General features: G+C 38.7%; 1 protein-coding gene and 1 long non-coding RNA gene across 2 annotated transcripts; one reads left to right on the forward strand and one right to left on the reverse strand.

Moving 5' to 3' along the window:
- The first annotated feature begins 260 nt into the window (after positions 1–260).
- Positions 261–1899, forward strand: LOC107786222 (non-specific lipid transfer protein GPI-anchored 26). The gene is made up of 3 exons (XM_016607671.2): positions 261–789; positions 1257–1301; positions 1528–1899. Exons 1-3 carry the CDS (start codon positions 474–476, stop codon positions 1644–1646), a joined length of 480 nt encoding a protein of 159 aa, XP_016463157.1. The 5' UTR covers positions 261–473; the 3' UTR covers positions 1647–1899.
- Positions 1900–3694: 1795 nt separating this feature from the next.
- On the reverse strand, positions 3695–6510 carry LOC107786223 (uncharacterized). The gene is made up of 3 exons (XR_012693911.1): positions 6235–6510; positions 4169–5996; positions 3695–4064 (listed from the first exon to the last, which is right to left on the reverse strand). It is a non-coding gene; the product is annotated as an uncharacterized LOC107786223 (long non-coding RNA).
- Positions 6511–24688: the final 18178 nt, after the last annotated feature.

A 24688-nucleotide genomic window follows, 5' to 3' on the forward strand; every position in this document is an offset into this window, starting at 1 on the left:
TCACATGATATATTTAAGTTAAAAACATATTTAAGTTGCATGATACACGAGTACTATCTTTGCTTAAATAAGCAGCAAAGATAACCTTTTCTACTCCTTGTATGCTAAGAAAGAGAGATGAAGCAAACCAAAATTTGGCAGCTGGAAGCTATAGAGTGGAAGTACTTGTCTTTTCACAAAAATATAGACCAAACCAGAAAACCAACACCTATAATATATACTGTACCGCTGTCATTTAATAAAAGTCGAATGTAGAAAGAAAATTAATAAATGCATACTCACGGATTCGTTATAAAGTAGGAAAAAAGTTGGTCACCCACATAACAAATCTGTCTTTAATTTATTACACCATCTTTCCCCCTTATAAATATCTTTCTCCTCCTATTCACTCTACTACTCAATATTAGTAACTCCTAATCAGCAGCTAAAACTAAGATTTTGAGAAGAATTTCCAAGATCAAATATTCAAGAAAATGAAGATGTTAGCTAGTGCAAGTTCAATTTTTGTAGCTATTGTCCTTCTTTCATTACATGTTAGTGCTCAGTCGGATTGCCAACAAGTGATCGTTGGTTTAGCCCCGTGTCTGCAATACATTCAAGGAAATGCGACAACCCCATCATCAGGATGTTGCACTCAACTTGCTACTATAGTGAAAAATCAGCCACAATGCTTATGTCAAGTTGTTAATGGTGGTGGTTCAAATTTAGGAATTAATGTTAATCAAACACAGACTATGGCTCTTCCCAAAGCTTGTAATGTCCAAACACCCTCTATTAGCCTTTGCAAAGGTATGTTATGTTTATCAATAATATTCTGCTTTCTTTTTCTCTTTTCTTTTCACTTTTTCACTTTTGTTCAAACTTGATGTATATTTTGTATAATGACATTTTCTAGATAAATATTTTTTTTAAAGAAGTCATTTTTTAAGAAATACATTTCCAATCAAAAGTGAAGAATGACTTCCCTTGGACGAAATTTGTTTTCCTTACAACAATATTAAGTTGTAACTTTATATTAATTATTACTTGTTTTATTTAGAGATTATTATTAATATTTAATGCTTAAATTTTTATCAGATTTAATATTATTATTATTATTCATTTTCTACTGGATATTTTTTGTCCAAAAAATATCACTTTTCAAAAAATATATTTCATGGAAAATGACTTCTGATATGTTAAACACACTCGAGTGAAGATTTTCAAGTTTATAACAAGTTTTAATTTGTCTTATATTATCAATATAAACATTTCAGGTACTACTCCTTCAGGTTCACCGGGGTCTCCATCCACTCCTTCAGGTACGGATAATACGAGCAAAACTTCTTTTTCTAGTAATATATACGAACAAAACTCATCTTTGTCTAAACCATACTTAGCCCACCTTATTACACCGCGTGGCTTCAAGTAGTTCCCCTACTAGTAACACGCGTATCAAACCCACCTTATCTCACTGCATGTGTATCAACCCTTTGGATGTTATTTTTTCTTCCTATTAACAAAATTAATCTTGTATACTTTTGGCAGGTGGATCGAAGGGTGAGCCAAGTGGAAATTCATCAGGAAACTCAGTCAAGATGCCATACTCTCTCTTATTTACCCTTGTAGCTATCGCGTTTTTCGCCACAGTCTTCACCACCATCTGAGCTCCACTTTTGCGTATTTTTTGCAATGTGGTTGAAGTAGTGTGGAGTTGGCACAGTTTGGTTACGCATTTTAAATTTTTTGTTTACTTTGTTAGTGACTTAGTGTGATTGATATACACTTTTGTAATACACTACGCTTAAGGCTAAGGCAGAGGATTTTATGTACTTAGCTAAATTTTGAGCTGTATTGAGAGTTGATCAAGATTGATTTGTTTCTATCCGTACTAGATAAATCTATTCTTTTTATGAGCTACTTCCCTACTTCTAGTGTATATTCTATTATGCCTTCAATCGTAACGAGTAATATGAATATGAATTTTCAGATAATTGAGTTGTCAATATCACTCTGCCTTATCGCAGTGGGGCGTTGTACCTAATCAAAGGTGGAGAATGCAGCTAGATCTAGTTTGAACCGGTTTTTTATTTATTTTGTCCTCTAATGAATCTCCCTTTCTTTTTCCTCCGCTTTGACATAGACATCTGGAGAATAATCAGTCCACATAAATTTCTCAACTAAGAGCATCATATTTTGCAACTGAATACAAGAAGTTATGAGAAGAGAAGGGGTTTTTTTAACTATGAAGCTCTATCCACCAATATTTCCCAATTAATTGGAAATTAACTGCTGCTGAAGAGTTATAAATCATTATTTTATTTTTCGATTATCAAAAATAACAGTAACCCTTCTTACAATGTTCCCAAATAATGATTCATGTGCAATAAGATACAGGAGCCATATCCACTAACATTAGGAATAAGAATAGTATATCCTGTAGCATAAAAGGGATATAAATAGGAAGGACCTATGTGCTTCCTTATGGTTTCTAGGCAAATTCCAAAACCAATTTTCCCTGCCCTAAAGCATTTTCTTTTTAGGCCATAGAAGACGACCTTACCCTAATGTATAAATGTTACTATTTCTTTATTACACGTCCTGAAGATAGGCAAAGTATGTCAGCTGGGCGCTAAGTTGACCAAACTGATGCTATAATACTCCACCCAAATTCAACCTACTTCATCCTTAAACATTCACATGTCTAGAATTAAGCTCCTGGCCCTAGTGAGCCACGATAGCAGGCAAAGCATTCCTTTAAAATTCATCATACTCAGGCTGGAAAAATCCTTAAAAGATGATGGGAATTCCTCGGTTGAATTAAGAATCCAAACCCAACATTTGTATGTACATTTAAAACAGTAGGTGAACATTTCCGCAGTTTACAGAATTGTTGCATGACAGGATTGCACAGATAAATGCAATCATCCGATGAAAGGCAAACTAAGCCAGCGGACACATGGAAACCGTATATGGGAAATGGGAAACGAGGTAAAGTGACAGCGTATAACTCATCACTTTCTCCCTTTCCCTCCATTTCTACGGAAACAAATTGTAGTCTGCACCTATTTAACTGTGCCACTCTTGCTTGAGTCATAGGTAACACTTTTAACGTTGACCTTAAAAACTCATATGGCAAGTGAAGCGAGAGGTATAAGTTAAACAACCCAAAAAAGTATCATATTTCTACAAAATTTTGGAAAAATAGAAGCACTTAAAATGGGAGCTTTAACTTGGTTTAAATAACCGTGGCACTCCTAGCCCTAAACCGGAGCTCATGGTCCATTTAACCCCAAGCTTGAGTTCATCAATTTCTTCAGCAACAATGAAGCCCGTCAGGTCCATTTCAAAACTTCAATGTTTTGTCTCAATTAATATTCTTTTACGTAAGCATAGTTATGGATTTAACTTAACTGTTTGTTCAGATTTTTCATAAGGTGGAATGAGTGTATCTATTGAGCTCAAAAACGGGCAACCTGTGATGAAGTAGAATGGACATATTTGAAGGGAAGATATACGCACACAAACACAACTATGACAAGTAGACCAAGTAATTTGTAGCAATTTTTTGCCTAAACAAAGAACCACCATAATTAAGGATAAATGACAGATTAACTACTCTCATCTTGGCTACAAAAAGTACAAAGAGTTATCCATATGAAATCACCAGTGATTATAGCTGTCTTTGCTAAGTACAGGAAAGGCAGTCAAGTGATTAAAAAAATTCCAACTCCAGAAGAGGAGAGCCAAGTAAAATATTAGTACGTCGTAGCAGCGGCATACACTTCGGAAGGCAAACGAATGAAACTAGTCTTTATCAAACTGCTAGATTAAAAGCAAGACGGCATTGCTTAGTACAATGACAAAAGTAAGAGCTCCAAAACCTAAAACATGATATAACTAGATTACTTCATAGTACCAGTTTTGTCAAAAGAAAGCTACTATAGACTGAAGTGTGCCATAAAAAAACTGAAACGAAACATAACCAGCAATGCTACCACCGAGAAAGCATGGAGGAGATCATCTTCAACAATGATAAGGAGCCTCTTCAACTATCTTCTTCCAACAGCTCAAACAAAAAAGCACTATACACAAAAAGATGTAAACAAATATAAGCAAAAGTTATAGCAAATGATAGCTAAACACAAAGTAGACATCACCAAAACAAAGAAAACTTAGGATGGCTTACCTTATGAATAGCTAGGTGATCAACAATCTCCAGAGCAAATGGAATTTAGCTGAGAGAAGGTGGGATAAACCACTTAACATGCATAATTGGACTCACAAGAGGAAAGCTAAAAGAGAAGATACCAAAGACCAGGAGGTGAAAGGATAGAACTAACTATTAATTCCCCTTACCAATTTTCATTCCAAAAAACAGAAAAATGGTCAAGGGGAAGAAGTAGGAATTAGATCCTATTCAAAGTAAAGAAGTAAAAATGACAAGAATACAGGTAACGGGGTGATGACCAGCCAATTTAGGCAGACACTGATATACTACAAGGAGATGGAGATGGTTAGGATGCAAGATTGAATGGAAGGGCTAAGAGTTTGGTAACAGAATAAAACAGAAATCCAAGTTGCAGCTATCTAATCTGGTAGGGTCTAAGATATATACAATATCTCTGATAAACAGAAGATCTAAAGTAACATGAAGAAGCAAAGAATGAACAATCCTATGAGAACTAGTATCAAGAATGAAAATTGATGGTTAGATGTTATCTCTATAGCATCAACGAGTTGACCAACAGTTCTGCAACCCCACAAAGGACTGCAAAGCTATCTATCAATTACTGCAACAGGAGATTCCCACTCAACACCCAGCTTCTTCATCCACTGATGTATGCACAAGCATGCATACTTCCAAGATCTTGAACCCCATAGAATTTAACCACGTCGACACATAAATGCATGAACTTTGAAGCAACCTGGAGAGAGTTGACCAACCTGCCAATGCTCATATTGCACTTCCCTTAAACCAACCACAATTAACAGCTGTTGAAGCTTCACCACTGAGTTTAAGCTGCTCTCCACAACGACAAATGCTAAGCAACTAACACAAAGTCAATCTAAAGACTTCTTTATTCACGATTTACACAAATCTACTAGTACTACCAAATTCAAACTACACTATCCCCTACTTAGCTGCTATTCAACACTCCCACCACACATTCATCAATCTGTAATTTTGAGATTGAGGATACGACGAAGAGTCTGCGTGGCAGAGTCAGTACTGACAAATACGATTCCTGGAGAAGGGCTGTGCTCCCTGGTTGGGGATGCAGGAGCGGACTTGGCCATGGGACGCAAATTAATATCAGATGCTGAAGCAGGCAATTCAAGAGAGACAGTCCTTTTAGGCCTGAGAGAAAACTTGGGCATGGGCAAAGAACTAGGGGGAGGAGAATTTGAATAAGCTGGCCCCGCCCACAGTTCAGTAAATTCATCATTCAAAGAATCCTCATTGCTAGAACCAATATCCACTTTGAGATTAATTGGTATCGGAATCATGCTACTTCTGGCTGGTTTTCTCGATTTCGTTTGACCTTCAGAGTGAGACTTCACAGTATTAACAGGCACAGATGTTAAAGGTGATCGTGTCTTGGGAGACAAGGAACCCGAAGCAGCCTGTTTAATGACATGTTTAGACTCGAAAGCCCGGTAATTTTCCTCCCTGCACCTACCAGAAGGAGGTGAACCAAATGACCCAAATCGAGCAGGGCCATGTTGTACCCTGCTTCTCCCATAGAACTGATTCCTATGCTGAGCAACAACAATCATCTTCCAACCGACTCAAATAACCAATTCAATCAAAATCCACTGTAACTAACTATCTTATCAACAAACCTAAAGATCTAACAAGAAACAACAGAGGTCAAAGATTCATACTGGAGTTCTGAAATGCTGTAAAATGACTACAGATCTTAGATCCTCTTTTCAACCATCAGATCTGAGCAGAACAAAATCGCTACCAGATTTATCTACTATCACCACGCTAACCTTCAGTTTCTTCAGATCTATAAGCCAGTAACAAAAAGGGAAAAGGAAAAAAAATCAGCCAAATTACATGATATCAAAACCAATCAGTATTAATGAAACACACAAATCAAAAAATACGAACTTCTAGCATCACACAACATAACCATTATATCTCAATTTCATAAGGTTTATTCTAATACAAAAATCTCAGAATTATAACTTCATATAAATCTAAGTTCTCAATTTTCATTTTCGAGAGAAGTTTCGAAAATTTACCTGATGTCAGAAAGCATGTAGTGACGTTAGAGTGTCTTGAAAGTGTGGTTTTGGGTGAGATTTTTTCTACCTAAACCTAACAAAATTAGGTGCACGTATGTATATATATCTGAATTTGAACAGTAAATACTATTTGTATGGTTGTCTGTGCATTTGTATTATTACGGAGACACCATTGGATTTGCCGACTAAAGCTTTTTTGAGCCCTGAATCCCCGGATCTGAAAATGAAACCAAAAGTCGTATTTAAATTTCATCATAGGTCCAGCGTGCAATTGTACGATTAGCCCTCTGTATGACGTATAACTACGAAAACACCATTAACTTATATGATACTCCCTCAATCCACTTCTACTCGATATTTGACATGTATGCTAAAAATAGATTTTTATTTTTACTTGTCAAGAGAAGATAAATTTTTTTTTTCTGTTATACTCACAGTATTTATTACTCATTTCAAATCATTTTCTCAAATCCACTAAAATATGCATCAATTAATATGGTAAATTATGCACTTCATTTATTATTTCTTAAGGGGCGTGAAAAGTCAAAATTATTGGCAATTGCTACTGGCATTGTTGTTCCCTGATTATTAAAGTTGTTGTTGTTGTTGGATATGAAAAATCAAAACGTGTCAAGTAAAAGTGAACGGATAATATATAAAGTATTGAAAGTCTAATACTCATACATAAATTTATCAGATCATTTGCTCCAAGTATTTTGAACTCCAATAGGAAATGCTTATTTTAATGGGTGTTGTGTTTAAGCTAGTTAGAAATGCATTAAATAATTTGCTTAATTAATCAAGAAGAAAAACACGTTAGAGATGTCCGATCATTGAGAAATCAGATCATTGCTCGTCCATATATAGTCCAGTTGCTAATCAAAGATGAAACGTGTGATTTCCGTTGTGGTCCTTTCGAATAATCAGAATATTGAAGAAGTGAAGCTAACATTTGGCAAGTGAACAAAAGAGCCCGTTTGGACATAAGAACTTTTTTATGAAAATTTTTTATTTTTTTCCGAAATCAGTGTTTGGTCATAAAATTTCTAATTTTCACTTGAAAATAAATTTTGAAATTTTAAAAAATTCCAAAAAATTATTTTTCAAAATTTTCACTTAGATCACTCACAAAATTTTAAAAATAACCCAAAATTATATTCATTTTCAAACACAACTCTAATTTAAAAATACCATTTTCACTTGAAAAAAAAATTCACTTTTTTTTTTTGAAATTCTACAATTCTTATGTCCAAATGCCCACTTAAACAATTCAAAATTTGCCTATCTAGTAAGACTTGTGAATAATTTAAAAAGACAAATAAATATTTTACCAAAGTTATACCTCCTCTTCGATATAACTTATAAACAAGATAAGAGTTGTTAATCTAATAAAACTTATAAACAAACTAACAAGATAGGTGGTATGAATGTTTTACAAAAGTTATACCACTCCGCAAAACTTATAAAAGCGTGATTTTATAATTTTCAAGTATGTAGCTAGCGTCGAGACTATTTTTTAAAAAATTTCATTCGTCTTCTATATTAATAATATTGTATACGGGTAAAATCGAGCTCATAGTACATCTCGGTATCCGATAAAATAACGAAGCAAGAAACATAAAGGACTCGTGGAGCATTACCAGAAGATCAAGCACGACCAACAGAAGGCCATAATATTCACAACCGGTCGGACATCACGGCGTGAATTTCGGCGCGTATCGATAGAGAACGCGTGATTAATTAAACAGAAAATTTTTTACCTTGTATGAAATTGTACCTAGAGTAGAATTCCCCTACTTTATAAAGGGGAGTCTGATTATTCATTGACCACATTACAACGCATGCATACCAAGGCAATATACTCTTATTTTCTTTGTTACTCAAAGTTCTTATTCTTGTTCATCAGTATTTAGTTACTGTGAGCCCAGATCGAGAGCGGATATTTCATCAATGCTGGAATCATCCCCCTCAAGTGGTTTGATAATCTACTATATCTTTATCTGTTTAATATAACGCAATTTACTGTTTCTATTGAGTTAATCCAGCCTGTTTTTTAGGGTAAACAGTTTGGCGTCCACCGTGGAGCTAAATATAATAGTGGTAATTTGATACAAATTTCTATAACACACCCTATTTTACACTTGTGCTTTGAAGTGTCTTTAATTTCATGTCAAAGTTTAAATGTCGAACCTCCAATCTGCTCCTCTAAACGTGGATGCTGAGTCCGGTCACTATTGCGAGAACAACAATGTGGTACCCAGTAACGAAGTGTCCCCTGTCGATCTCAACAGAGTTCCGGTCGCGGGCCCGATCGGCGCCAACTCACATGTGACCATCAATGCGAATTTTCCTACCGATCCCGAGAGCATTGTCCGTGGGGGAGTCCGATTAGTAGCCCAAAATGCACACAACGGGGAAGGAGATGGGATAAACTTAAGAGTGGTCTTCGAAATGCTACAGGCTCAATAGACAGCGATAGCGCAGCTGCAGAACTAAAGCCGCGCCCCAGCAGAGTTGAGCCTAAGCCATCCCGGGAAATCACTCGTAGAAGCGATCCAGTCACGGAGAGGCCGAGTGAAGCAGAACTAGAGACTAACCCTGAGATCATAAAAATGCCCGAGTAACTGACAAAATAGGTAGAATCGGGAGAGAAAAAAAATTGAAGCCAATCACAAAAAGGGGGAAACCTACCATTCTAGGGTCGACCAAATCACAGGAGCACCACCGATATTGAAGGGCCTAGATTCCAAGAAATTTGTTCAAAAAATCTTTTCTTCCAGAGCAACTCCGAAGCCAATCCCAAAGAAGTTCTGCATGCCCGAGATTCCTAAGTACAACGGAACAACCGACCCAAATGAGCATGTGACCTCCTACACGTGCACCATCAAAGGGAACGACTTGGAGGATGATGAGATCGAGTCCGTCCTGCTGAAAAAGTTTGGGGAAACTTTGTGAAAGTGAGCTATGATATGGTATCACAACTTACCCCCTAATTCGATTGACTCGTTTGCTATGCTTACAAATTCCTTTGTGAAAGCACACGTCGGGGCCATCCAGGTCGAGACCAGAAAGTCAGAACTTTTCAAAGTAAAACAGAGAGATAATGAGACGCTCAGGGAATTTGTGTCCCCGTTTCAAATGGAACGAATGGACTTTCCTCCGGTCGAGGACGATTGGGCCGTTCAGGCCTTCACCCAATGACTCAATACTCGAAGCTCATTAGCTTCACAACAATTGAAGCAAAATATGATAGAATATCCAGCTATAACTTGGGTCGATGTACATAACCGATATCAATCAAAAATTAGGGTCAAAGATGATCAGCTTGGGGCCGTTTCTAGGGTTTAGCTCGTCAGAGCTAGTGACAGATCCAAAAGGGACATTGATCGTGAACCAAGATCGAATAGAGATCAGTATCAACCATACAACGATGATCGAAGGGGTAAAGGGTATGAATGAAGCCCTATGAGAAGTTAAAGGAGAAGCGATTGAGGTCAAAATAACTAGGGACTCATGAGCAAAAACGATTTCAACAGGCCCATCGGGCCTAAGGAAGCACCAAAGTTATCGGAGTACAACTTCAACATCGATGCTGATATCATCGTATCTGCCATCGGACACCTCAAAGACACCAAGTGGCCTCAACCTTTATAGTCTGATCCGGTCCAAAGGGACCCCAACCTAATGTGTAAATATCATGGCACTCACAGCTTCAGAACAGAAGATTGCTGACAAGTGAGAGAGGAAGTAGCCCGATTATTCTATAACGGACATCTCCGTGAATTCCTGAGCGATCGAGCCAAAAACCATATCAAGAATAGGGACTCTAATAAGCAGATCGAGCAGGAGAAACCTCAGCACGTCATTAACATGATCATCGGTGGAGTCGACGTCCTCCAAGGGCCATGTTAAAGTGCACCAAAATATCCATCACAAGGGAAAAACGGACTCGAGATTACGTGCCGGAAGGAACCTTATCTTTCAACAATGAGGACGATGAAGGTATTGTACAGCCGCACAATGATGTACTGGTAATATCTGTACTCATAAATAAATCTCGAGTTAAGCGTGTGTTAATTGATCCAGGTAGCTCGGCTAATATCATCATGAGTCGTAGAGCAGTTGGGTCTAAACGGATCATCGTAGACCAAATTGTGCCTGCAGTCCGAGTTCTAAACGGATTCAGTATGGCATTTGAGACTACTAAATGGGAAACAACACTACTGGTAAATACCACCGGAACCATTCAGGAAATAAAGTTCTACATGATCAAGGAGATATGAGATACAATGCTCTATTCAGGAGGCCGTGGATTCATAATATGAGATTAGCGCCATCCATACTGCACCAGGTGTTGAAATTCCCAATGCAGGATGGATTAAAACAATTTACGGAGAGCAACGGGCCAGAAGGATATGTTTGCATCAATGAGTTGGTCCTTATATACGCACTTTCAATACCAAAGGATCCGAGTTTGGTTGCCAAGGGAGAAACCGAATAGCAATCACTAACATTGGCCTCGATCGAACCGGAGAAGCGGGGGACTGGTGAGGACGACGACTACGGAGTTTCCAGGTCTTTCATAATCCCTGGAGATTCCAATGCCACCAAATCAATGGTCGAAGAACTGGAGCAAGTCATATTGATCGAGCACCTGCCCGATCATAAGGTATACCAGGGCACAGGGATAAATTCCGAGATCAGGAAAAAATCATTAAATTCCTTATGGATAACATATATAGATTATTTCGCTTGGTCTCACCTCGACATAGAAGGAATCCCACCGGAAATAACTACTCACAAGCTGAGCTTGGATCCAAAATTCCACCTAGTCAAATAGAAAAGGAGGCCTCAGTCCAAAGTCAAGCATGCATTCATCAAAGACGAGATTTCTAAACTCCTTAAAATAAGATCCATTCGGAAAGTTAAATAACAGATTGGTTAGCAAATGTAGTAGTAGTCCTTAAAAAGAGGAATAAATTAAGAATGTATGTAAACTACAAAGACTTGAACAAGGCATGTCCAAGGACTCTTTTCCTTTGCCCAACATCGATCTATAATCGATGCGACGGCCTGCCACAAGATCCTTAGCTTTCTCGATGCCTATTTGGAGTACAACCAAATTCGAATGGACCCGAGCGACCAAGAAAAAACATCCTTCATCACTAAATACGACACCTACTGTTATAACGTAATGTCGTTCGGACTAAAAAATATCGGTACCACTTACTAACGCCTAGTAAATCGGATGTTGGAGGAGCAAATAGGAAAATTAATGGAGGTTTACATTAACAATATGTTAGTTAAGTCCCTGCAAGTAGAGGACCATTTGAAACATTTGCAGGAAACCTTCAACATATTGAAAAAATACAATATAAAGCTGAACCCGGAGAAATACGTATCCGGATTGGGGTTCGTGAAATTACTTGGATTCATGTTGTCCAACCGAGGAATCGAGATTAATCTCGATAAGATCAAAGCCATAGAAGACATTAACGTGGTGGACAATGTCAAGGCCATTCAAAGGTTAACCATGCGCATAGCCACCTTGGGCCGATTCATCTCGAGGTCCTCAGATAAGAGCCATCGGTTCTTCTCATTATTGAAGAAGAATAACTTCTCATGGACTCCGGAAGTCCAACAAGCCTTGAAAGAACTCAAGCGGTATCTATCAAGCCCACCTTTGCTTCATACTCCGAAGGTAGACGAACAGTTATACCTGTACTTAGCAGTATCCAAGATAGCGATAAGTGGAGTTTTGGTCTGGGAAGAGAAAGGCAAGAAATTTCCTATCTATTATGTTAGCAGGACTCTAGGCGAAGCCGAAACTAGATATCCTCACCTCAAAAAATTGGCGCTCGCTTTGCTAAGCACCTCTAGGAAGTTAAAACCATATTTTTAATGCCATCTCATATGTGTTGTAACTACTTACCTATTGAGAAACATAATGCATAAACCCGAGTTCTTAGAACGGTTGGCCAAATGGGTCATGGAAATTAGCGGGTACGATATCGAATATCGACCCCGAACCGCCATAAACTCTCAAATTTTGGCGGATTTCATGGCCGACTTCATATCGGCCCTAATACCCAAGGCCTAAAGGGAATTGTTGTTGAACTCGGGGACTTCCTCAGGAATCTGGACCCTCTTTACGGACGGTTCCTCGAACGCAAAGGTGTTCAGACTTGGCATCGTGTTAAAGACACCAATGGGTAATGTAGTTAGACAATCTATTAGAATTGTAAAATTGACTAACAACAAGGCCGAGTATGAGGCAATGATTGCAGGTCTCGAACTGGATAAAAGTTCGGGGGCCGAGGTGATCAAAGCTAAGTGTGATTCCCTCCTTGTGGTGAACCAAGTAAATGGGATGTTTGAAGTCAAAGAGGAACTAATGCGAAGGTACCTAGATAAACTACATGTAACGCTACATCAGTTTAAAGAGTGGACTTTGCTACATGTACCTCGAGATCAGAACAACGAAGCCGATGCTCTTACTAACTTGGGGTTCGTCGGTTGATGACTATGAATTCAGCTCGGGAACGATCATACAACTCATGAAATCAGTAATGGAAGAAGGCCACACCGAGATAAACTCGACAAGCTTAACCTGGGACTAGAGAAACAAGTACATAGATTACTTGAAGACCGAAAAACTTCCCCCGAATCCTAAAGAATCGAGAGCTCTACGCACAAAGGCAGTCAGGTTCAGCTTATCCAAGGATAACACCCTATTCAGGAGAACGTTCGATGGCCCACTCGTCATATGTCTGGGAGAGGGAGATATCGAATATGTTTTTGAGGGAAGTTCTCAAAGGCATCCCCCTGAACCTTTTGGATGCCGAATCGTTGTTTCGTAAGGTAATCAGAGTCAGCTACTACTGGATCGACATGGAAAAATATGTAAAGGAGTTCACACGAAAATGTGACGGATGTCGGAGGCTCGCAACGATGATTCATCAACCTGGGGAGCTACTACATTCAATCTTGTCACCATGACCATTCATGTGGGGAATGAATATCGTCGGTCCCCTGCCATGGGCACCCGGTAAGACTCAATTCATATTATTTATGATTGACTATTTTTTTAAGTGGTTGTGTTACATCCCGTACCTTAGCATTATGGTGTGTCGTAGTAAATCCACATGAGTACGAAAGGGTTTATATCTATTAGAAGGTTATAGAGGGTTTAAGACATTATTATTATAAGACCCCAAAAGTTTAACAACCTTGATACCGTTATATACATTGAATATGGTATTTTGAGTGGAACATTTTTTGTAAAAAAAAAGTATTATTATCAAAAAGAAACACTGCTTTAGATCATTGTCTCATTTTATTTGAATTGCTTGAATTTATGAAGATAATAAATTTGAGTTTCCACGCTCAAAGTGTATTTTTCTCTTAAAAAAAAATTTGGAGTGATTCGAGAGTTTTATACTCCTTTCGTCTTAGCGGTTGATTATTTACCCTATTTTGTATTTTGAAAGTAAAACAACGTCTTCTTTGGACACAATAACAATGACCCAGTATAATTCCACAAGTGGGGTCTGGGGAGGGTAATATGTACGCAGACCTTACCCCTACCCCGAGGGACAGAGAGGCTGTTTCCATGAGACCCTCGGCTCAAAAAGCAACAAGAGATGATATATTAGTACTATCAATAGACTTATAATAAAATAACATAACATAGCACAAAATAACATAAAATAACAAAATAAAAGCAATATAAAAAATATGGGAAATACGAGAAAGATGGAAGGTATAATAATATCCAGCAGATAAAGCCCTGCATCAGTAGCTGACCAGTAGCATCCTAAGACTAACTCCTAACTGGCTAGTCTCACTCTGGTGCACTGTAGAAATATTCACAACATCCCCTTACCCTATAACCTTAATGCTCGACCTCCACAATTCCCTATCAAGGGCCATGTCCTCAGTAATCCTAAGTCGCGCCATATCCTGCCTGATCACCTCTCCCCAATACTTCTTAGGTCTCCTTCTACCTCTCCTCGTGCCCACTACAGCCAGTCGCTCAAACCTCCTCACCGGTGTATCAGTGCTCCTCCTCTGAATGTGCCCGAACCATCTGAGTCTTGTTTCCCCTATCTTGTCCTCCATGGGGGCCACACCCAACTTCTCTCAAATATCATCATTCCTAATCTTATCCATCCTTATATGCCCGCACATCCACCTCAACATCCTCATCTCTGTTACTTTCATCTTCTGGATGTGTGAGTTCTTAACCGGCTAACACTCGATCCCATACAACATGGCAGGCCTAACCACTTCTCTATAAAACTTACCTTCTAGTAACGGTGGCACTTTCTTGTAACACAGGACTCTCGACGCTAACCTCCACTTCATCCACCCTACCCCTATACGATGTGTGACATCCTCGTCTATCTCCCCGATCCCCTAAATAACTAACCCAAGGTACTTGAAACTACCCCTCTTAGGAATGACTTGATAATCAAGCCTCACTTCCACTCCCGCTTCCGTCGGCTCGGCCCCAAATTTGCACTCGAGGTATTCTGTCTTCGTCCTGCTCAACCTGAAACCTTTAAACTCATGGGCATGTCTCCACACCTTTAGCCTCTCGTTGATGCCGCCTCGTGTCTTGTCAATTAGAACTATATCATCAACAAATAGCATGCACCATGGCACCTCCCCTTGAATATGATGAGTTAGTGCATCCATCACCAGGGCAAATAGGAAAGGGTTGAACGCGGAACCTTGGTGCAATCCCGTAACAACCAAAAAATGCTCAGAGTCGCCTCCTACTGTCCTAACCCGAGTTTTAGCTCCATCATACATGTCTTTAATCACTATAATGTAGGCATCCGAGACCCCTTTAACCTCTAAGCAGCTCCATAAGATCTCCCTAGGAACTCTGTCATATGTTTTCTCTAGATCAATAAACACCATGTGGAGATCCTTCTTCTTATCTCTGTATTGTTCCACCATCCTGCTAATAAGGTGGATAGCTTCTGTGGTAGATCGCCCCGGCATGAACCCGAACTGGTTGTCTGAAATAGACACTGTCCTTCGCACTCTCATTTCTACCACTCCCTCCCAGAATTTCATGGTATGACTCAGTAATTTGATACCCCTATAGTTGTTACAGCTCTGGATATCACCTTTGTTCTTATACAACGGAATCATTGTACTCCACCTCCACTCTTCTTTGGACATAAACTTTTCAAATATTTTCTTGAAAATTGTAACTTTTGAAATTTGGATTGGTACTACTTTTATGTATTTCAAATATACAAGTTTTTTAAAAAAATGGTTTGAGGAATATAATTTTATTTACTTATTAATATTACTACTTTCGAATATTGTCACGACCCTAAACCGGACCCAGTTGTGATGGCGCCTCTCGTGAAGACAAGGTCAGCCGACAAAATTCCCAAATTCATTTTTAACAATTTTAATAAGTCAATTTAAGTCATTGATAAGAAATAAACCAAAAATTTAAGAGAAATAGAACAAGTGCAGAAATAGATACATCCCAACATCGGGGTATCACAAGTCACGAGCATCTATAAGGTCTAAATACAACAAAAAGTCTGAAAATGTACTAAATACAGCCTAATGAAATCAAGAGGGAGAAAGCAGTGCTGCGAACATCGGGCAACTACATTGCTAATCTCCGATGACTCTGCCTCTGAGCAACCAACACCCGCTACCGTGTTCAGAAATACCTAAATCTGCATACACGGTGTAGGGAGTAATGTGAGTACTCCGATACAATGAGTAATAAAGGTAAATGAAAGCTGAGTAGTAAGAAAGCACGTAAATCACGTCAAAACGTTACAACAAATACAGGATATTTCCAACACAGTACAGAAATCATTTACTTCGTAAATCATGCTCAGTTTCGGTGAAAACCTTTTAAAAATAATTTTCAATAGTTTCAAATGTGTGATAAAATAGTGAGTAAACATGATAGAAACATAAGTAGCCATTCGGCAAAACATGTACCATAAACCACCCTTCGGGCATAATATCAATAGAACTAGCCCCTCGGGCTACCTGACGATCACTCGTAATCAGCCTCTTGGGCATAACATAAATCAGGAACCGCCCCTCGGGTAATAACATTGAACAACATCAGCCCCTCGGGCTATGTCACATAACACACTGGGTTCTCGCGCTCACCGGAGGTGTACGGACTCCGGTAGGGGCCCCTTACGGCCCAAGCGCAATATCAATCCATCTCGTGGCATAATTAAATCAGGCTCTCGGCCTCCACATATCATGAATCAGTATAATATCACTCACACTAGGTACCCGTGCTCACTGGGGGTGTACAAACCCGGGCTTACGGCCCAAGCGCAATATCAAGCCATCGCATGGCATAATCAATAGGCTCTCGGGCTCATATCAAGCCACCTTGTGGCGTACAACTTAGGCCTTCGACCTCATAATCATAATCAGTACAACACTATTGCAGCGTGCAGCCCGATCCATAATAATCCTCATAATACTGGCCCTCGGCCTTACTCAGTCAGAAATCTCTAAAAGCCACTCGGGCACAATAAAACATGATGCTCATCCCAAAATATCATTTAAAGTATTAAAATAGAGTAAACGTGGCTAAGTTATGAAAACAATAGAATATAGCATGACTGAGTACAGATATAAAATTAAAACAGTGAGAAAATGGCAGTAAAAATCCCCCAAGGGTCCAAATAGTTGGCACGAGGCTCAAATATGGCATTCAGCCCAAAACATGATGATAGCAAATAGTTTTCAATCAAATACATGGTAAAACAGTCATTTGGGATGGTCTGAGTTATCCCCAGCGGTGCATGGCCTCACGTTCGTCATCTAGCATGTGTGTCACCTTAATATAGCACAACGATGTGAAATCCGGGGTTTTATACCCTCAAGACAACATTTACAATCATTACTCACCTCGATCCGGTCCAAACTCTAGCCCGCAATGCCTTTGCCTCTCGAATCTTTCTTCAATTGCTCCGAATCTAACCAAAATCAGATTCATACCATCAAAATATGCTAAAGAAACAAAGCTCACTCGAACATATCCGATTTACATAAAAAATCCCGAAATTGGCCAAACCCGGCCCCCAATCCCACATTTAGAAACTGGATAAAATTTATGCCAATATGATCCTCATCCTCCCACGAGTCTATACATATCAAGAACACTGAAATCGGAGTTCAATTGACTCCTCAAATACCCATTTTAAGGTCTCTTAATCTCACGCCATAATTACCCATTTTGCACTGAGTTTTCCCAAAATTTCATCACTAATTAGGCCTTTAATCACATATAAACGAGTTATAAAGTCAATAATCTTACCTCCAAGTAATTACCCTTTGGTTTCCTCAAGAATCCCTCTCAAAAGTTTCAATCCCGTTCAAAAATGGTGAAAAAATGAAGAAGGGTCGCGGATTGGCTATTTAATACTGCTCAGGTTTAACCCTTCGCGAATGCGGCCACACACTCGCGTTCACGTAGCACAATTTTCTATGGACCAAAGATCCTCTTACGCAGATGTGAGGACTATCTCGCGATGCACCACTAAACGGACCTCCGCGATCGCGGCTCCCACTTCGCGAACGCGGAGCACAAATCCTCCCTTGCCTCCAGTTCCCCTTCCCGAACGCGTATATCCCATCGCGAACGCGTAGAATGAAAATCATCATCACACAATATACCCTTCGCAAACGCGATGCACCTCCGCGAACGCGATGAACAAAAATGTCTGCAACAAAAACCAGCAAAATTGCCAAATCCAAAGTCCAAAATTAGATACGTTAACCACACGAAACTCACCTGAGGCCCTCAGGACCTTAACCAAACATGCTAACATATCCCATAACACAATTCAAACTTGTTCCAACCTTCGGAATGCTCAAAACAACATCAAAATACCAAATCATCATCGAATTCAAGCCTAGAAATTCTAAAAACTTCCAAACTTCGCTTTCGATCAAAAAGTCTATCAAACCTCATCCGAATGACCTGAAATGTTGCACACACGTCACCAATGACACAAAGGGCCTACTCCAACTTCTGGAATTTCATTCCGACCCCTATATCAAAATCTCACCTATCAACTGGAAAACGCCAAAATCCCAATTTCGCCAATTCAAGCCTAAACCTTCCACGGACCTCCAAAATACATTTCGATCACGCTCCTAAGTCCCAAATCACCCAACGGAGCTAACAAAATCATAAAAATTCTAATCCGAGATCATATAATTACAAGTCAAAACTTGGTCCCACATTTCAAATTTTAAGCTTCAAACTGAAATATGTTCTTCCAAATCCATTCCGATTATCCTGAAAACCAAAACCAACGATTTACATAAGTCATAATACATCACAGGGGCTAGTCATTCCCGAGAATAGGCGAGCAAAGTGCAATAGCTCAAAATGATCGGTTGGGTCGTTACATCCTCCCCCACTTAAACATACGTTCATCCTCGAACGTGCCTATAGTTGCTCCAAAAACCATCAAATCACTGTGAAACCTTACCATGCACATACCCGGGGGTGATCCCACATCACCCTATCTCATATAGGTCCGAAAACACAATGTAACTGAAAATTTTACAATCCAACCTAACCCATAAACCTTAGAACTATATTTCCACTTCTGAAATCATCTACAAGATCAGAATCTCACATCTATTCTCTGGATAAGCCCGAACAAGCTGTAAAAAACCATACTCGCAGACTCAAATGCCATCACATGATATACCACATACTCAAAACACTCGCAGTGATAACTTCTAATCACAGCAGTTGCCCAAAACAACCGAATACCGATAATACCTCTTATCCACTAAAGCCTCATTCCAACACTTCCATATACTGTCAATGATAACTGAAACATGAAGTAAATCATAACCATTCCTCAGATCAACCATTCACAAAGCCACTCCTCCTTTGGCAAGGACCATAGCAAATTTCTGAGCCGAACCTCGATATTATCCTTCCAATATACTGAAACCGAATGCGTTTGTATCCATTATAGATCCCAACGATCTCATCTAATCCAACACAAATACTCTAGTGACATGACACATTAATACAAACTAAAGCCACAACTCGTGCAATCCGCGCACCAATAAGTAATAATCGAACCTACTCAAATCATGAAAAAAATGACTCAAATGAAAGAGCTGTACCGGAAGTTCACCAATACCACCACAACAAAATGTTGGGAACCCATCACATATCGTAGAACTAGAACACATGAATGTCACACCTCCTTTTTCCGCACCCGAGAGGGTACAAGGAGTTTTTTTCCAATTAAAGGACAATCAAAACGGGATTTGTTTATTTATTTCAGAGTCGCCACTTGGGAGATTTAGGGTGTCCCAAGTCACCAATTTTAATCCCGAATCGAGGAAAAGAATGACTCCATATTACAGTCTGCGTACCAGAAATCTGGATAAGGAATTCTGTTAACCCGGGAGAAGGTGTTAGGCATTCCCGAATTCCGTGGTTCTAGCACGGTCGCTCAACTGTCATATTCGGCTTATTTATCTGATTTTAATACAATTATGAACCGATGTGCCAATTTTATCTTTTTACCACTTTATTTTTTTTTTAAAATGTGAACATCACTTAAAACACGTCTTTGGATTGCGTCACATGAAATGCACCCACAATCCGGAACACATTTTATTTGATGTTTTGGGATTTGGATTTGGGTCGCATGAAATGCACACCCGTGTTTAGGAATGTATTATTATTAAAATCGTGCCTAAAGCGATTAGCGTATTATTATTTCTGGGTAAGACCGTGGAATTCACTAAACAATCCATCCCGAATTCTAAATATTCAATTAAACATTTATTGAGGGCCCCGCAATTGGTGCATTTTATTGGGCGAGGCTCATCTCATTTTATTTTTAAAGGACAGTCCTAAAATGCCTACATTTTTCTTATTAAATTTGTCTTTACAAAATAAAAAGAGAAAATGTCTTAATTTATTTACATGTTTGAGTTGTTATAGATGAGTTTCGAATATAATTCATAAAATCTGAAAATGATGCAAACAGGACAGTCCGTTGCCACTGCGGGCCCAGGCCCAACGTGTATGACATAAAACTAGACCTGGGCTATCTTATTCACATGTTACTACCTAGTTACATTATACTAAGCATGTTTCTCAGTTTGTCAAATTAAAAAAAAACTTAGCAATCTAATTTTAATCCTAGATCATTTACATGCTGAAATTAACCAACATTATTTAACTAAACAATATTCCTACCAAATTCCTAAATGGTCTATTCGTTTGAATTTTTGACTTTAAACGAAATTACTACACCATTTATATTTTTAGGCAATATATAGATAGTTCATCCGTTAAGCTATCGTCGGATGTTCCACTATATATATTAAATAGCTACATGATTCTGATTTTTTGCAAGCTAAATAATTTATACATACAAATAAAATTCAGAATATAATTAAATTAAATTTAGAATTTCAACTCTTCATTTTTCGTATTCATGCTTCATATTTCGGTTTACAATAACCAGCGTGTCAGTTGTGTACCTGATATTGGAAGCAAAAGAAAAGGAAGATGAGAATCAACAGCAGTAATAACAATACAGTCCAGCAACAACAGTCCAGCAACAGTAACAACCCAGGAACGGACCGGTGGAGTAGTAATCTCAAAACAAAAACTTCAACCTTTTATGAAACAACAACACTTAATGCTGATTTCAAACAATGAAAGAAAACAGAAGATTTTTTTTTAGTTTTGTTATTTTTATTTTTGAAAGTTTAAATATTTTTCGGAATTTTTCTTTCTCTCTTAAATATTCAACTCTTTTTTTTCTCCTACCAAACCCATTATCTTCCCACTCATCCCCATTACATTAAATAAATATATCAACCCCAACCCATTACAATTTGTTCCCCATGCCTAACATAAACAAATACAATATTCTCCCCACTACATTATGTCTTGTCCCCCATTATGTTAAACAATTATATCAAACCCCACCCCATTATATTTTGTCCCCCATGCTTAACATAAAGAATTACAATAATGTTCAATTACCAAACTACCCCTCTGACCTTATTGCAATTACCATTTTACCCCCCGAACGCACTGCGATTTACCAAACTACCCCCATTAGCTATAACAATCAATTAATCATAACTCAACCAAAATATAGCCAAGATGACCAATTTCTCAACAATCTTCAACAAAAAATCATATGAACACGATGAACAACACAACTCAAAATTAATGGAAGTAAATTAACCATATCGGGAGTCAATCCAGGTTAACTTAGACCAAAAATGGATGAGCAAGGAAACAACAATATTAACAACACAAATACATGATTCAAACTAAATCAACAAATCAAAAAACAAAACAAACTCAAATTAAATTACTGGACGAATTTTAAACAATGAATAAACATGCATTAAAATCTATTTTAAACAACAAACATGACAGATTAAATGATTTAACAACATTAAGAATTTCTAGAAAATACACAACAACATGAAACAAATTGAAGAAATAATCAATTAAATTTCAATTTGAATCTAACAAACATTAAACTAACACATATTTACCTAAACAACAAAACAAACATGAAGTAAACATGAAAAACAACTAATTAAATTTCTATTTGAAATCTGAAAATTAATTCAACAAAACATATGAACAAACTAAAAAATTAATATAAATGATAGACATGAACAAAACAAACATTTGCCGATTTTAGATTCGAGAATATCAAAACAAAATACGGACAAAAAATAAAATTCAAAAACTACTAACCGGATCGACACGACATATGTACGGACTGTTTTGACGACCAAAGCTTCGAACAAATGACGATGAACTTGGATGAAAACAATCTGTCCGGAAACGAGTATCGCACCAAGATAACTTGACGCCGAAGGCGACCACGAACGGACGACCAAAGAAGATGGTCGTTTGGCATCATTCAAAAACGAAACAGTGGCAGCCCGTCACAAGCAGAAGGCAGTAGCAGGCAACGAAGTTTGGTTTAGTACGTGAAGAACACGAAGGTGAGGCAGCAGCGCGGCAGCAGCAGCTCGGAGGAAGAAGGAGAAGCAGCGGCGACGACGTACTGGGAACGGGATGGACGACGAGGGCAGTGACAGCAGTAGCAGCTGCGTGAGCAGCAGGTGGACTGTTTGGGACGTAAGGTTGAGGACTGGCTCAGCAGTAGAAGCGACGATGATGAAAGGGAGTCGACGGACTGGCTCATATCGTTGAAAAGTGGTCGACGAGGAGGTCGACGGACTGGTTGTTGACGACGAAGACGCAGTAGTGGCGACCATGGATGTCGAGCTCGATCTTGAAGGTGGTTGTGTGGTTTTAATGGAGGATGGGGGTCGTTTGGACGCGAGGGTGGTTGTGTCGTTTGGTCGAGCCGGGGTCGTGAGGGTGACGTGCGTGTGTGTGTGTCGAGGGGATAGGCAGGGCGGCCATGGATGAGCTTGGAGAAGCTGCAAGGGGCAGCCATGGGAGGTGGGGTTTGGAAGGTTTGGAGAAGATGAAAATTGGGAAGGGGGCGGATGGTTTAGGTTTTTTAGGGTTTTTGGGTTTTTTTTTTTTTGTGTTTTGAAAAAAAATGAAGAAGGGGTGTTGGGTATTTGGGTTAATGGGGCGGACCGGGTCGACCCAGTTTGAAATGGACCGGGTCATGGGGAAGATTGGACAATTGTTTGGGCTTGGGGTTGAAATTTGAAGAAATGGCCCAATCCGATTTTTCTTTGTATTTTTGCTCTTTTTCTTCTTTTATTTTTCTAGAACTACATTATAAAAATACTTAAATTATTATTAAGAACTAAATTAAGTTATAAAAGCGCAAATTAACTCCCAATAACAATTAACGCACAATTAAGTAATAATTAAGCATAAAATTGTATATTTGGACATTAAATGCTAAAAATGCAAAAGATGCCTATTTTTTTGTAATTTTCATTTTTTGTAAAACAAACTTAATTACTAACAATTGTAAAATTAAATCCTACATGCAAAATGCGACATATTTTTGTATTTTTTTAATTTAACAAATAAACATGCACAGACAAATACAAATAATTATTCAAAAATATCACAAAATATCACAAAATTGCACACCAAGGAAAATTATTTTATTTTTTGAATTTTTTGGGAGTAATTTTCATATAGGGCAAAAATCACGTGCTTACAGCTGCCCCTCTTTTCCCGAAGACACGAAGGCTTTTCATGCAAAGATAAAGTGAGCGATTTTTGCCCATCCGAGTACTCCGTGTGAAGCATTTTTTTTTAAAAAGATTTGACCTAACCTTTGCTTCAGAGGTTTCCTACATATCCTGGGCTAAACAGGAATCAGGTCAATGTAGTTCGGGAAGTCTTGGTAGTTGGGACTACCATGGGACTGCAATGTTACTGCTGTTGCATGCTACTTTTATTGTTTGCTGGCCTCCTTATTACACCATGCTTAAAAAATAAGAAGCTAGACTAAGCTAAAAATTACAGAATCTTATCTGTCTTCCCCCTTGCTCCGGTTGCCTTGCTTTTTGTCGGCTTGTGTTTCCTCTGGTGCCTTTCTACCAAGATTTTTGGCCCTTTGCTTTTCTAAATACTAGTTTTCATCATTTTGTTCGGTCCGCTGGGGACAGGGCTTTCTTCATTAAGCTTTTTGGCGGTTCCTCTGGGGATACGATTCTCTTCATCAGATTTGTTATGCTGGGCATGATTTAATGTTCACACGCCATTTTTCAAGACGCTTCTTTTCTTTCTTTTGACTCATGCGCTTGAATTTTCTTGGGGACTTCTTGTTGCCACCTTCTGCCTTCCGGTGCTGGGATTTTTATTGTCTCCTGCTGGGGATTCTTGTTGTAACCTTCTGCCTTCCAGTGGGGTTACTGACTTCAAAATCTGCAGTATAAGACTGAAAAGTATTCCTCTCGTTATACAGGTGGGCGCCTGGATGCAAAAATATGAAATGTATGCCCGCATTATACTGGTGGGCGACCTAGAACAGAAATGAAAAGACAGAAATGTATTCCCGCATTATACTGGTGGGCGACCTAGAACAAAATGTATTCCCGCATTATACTGGTGGGCGACCTAGAACATGAAATGAAAAGACAGAAATGTATTCCCGCATTATACTGGTGGGCGACCTAGAACATAAATGTATTCCCGCATTATACTGGTGGGTGACCTAGAACATGAAATGAAAAGACAGAAATGTATTCCCGCATTATACTGGTGGGCGACCTAGAACAGAAATGTATTCCCGCATTATACTGGTGGGCGACCTAGAACAAAAATGAAAAGACAGAAATGTATTCCCGCATTATACTGGTGGGCGACCTAGAACAGAAATGTATTCCCGCATTATACTGGTGGGCGACCTAGAACAGAAATGAAAAGACAGAAATGTATTCCCGCATTATACTGGTGGGCGACCTA

This window comes from Nicotiana tabacum, chromosome 8 (genome assembly GCF_000715075.1).
Source record: "Nicotiana tabacum cultivar K326 chromosome 8, ASM71507v2, whole genome shotgun sequence".
NCBI lineage: Eukaryota > Viridiplantae > Streptophyta > Magnoliopsida > Solanales > Solanaceae > Nicotiana > Nicotiana tabacum.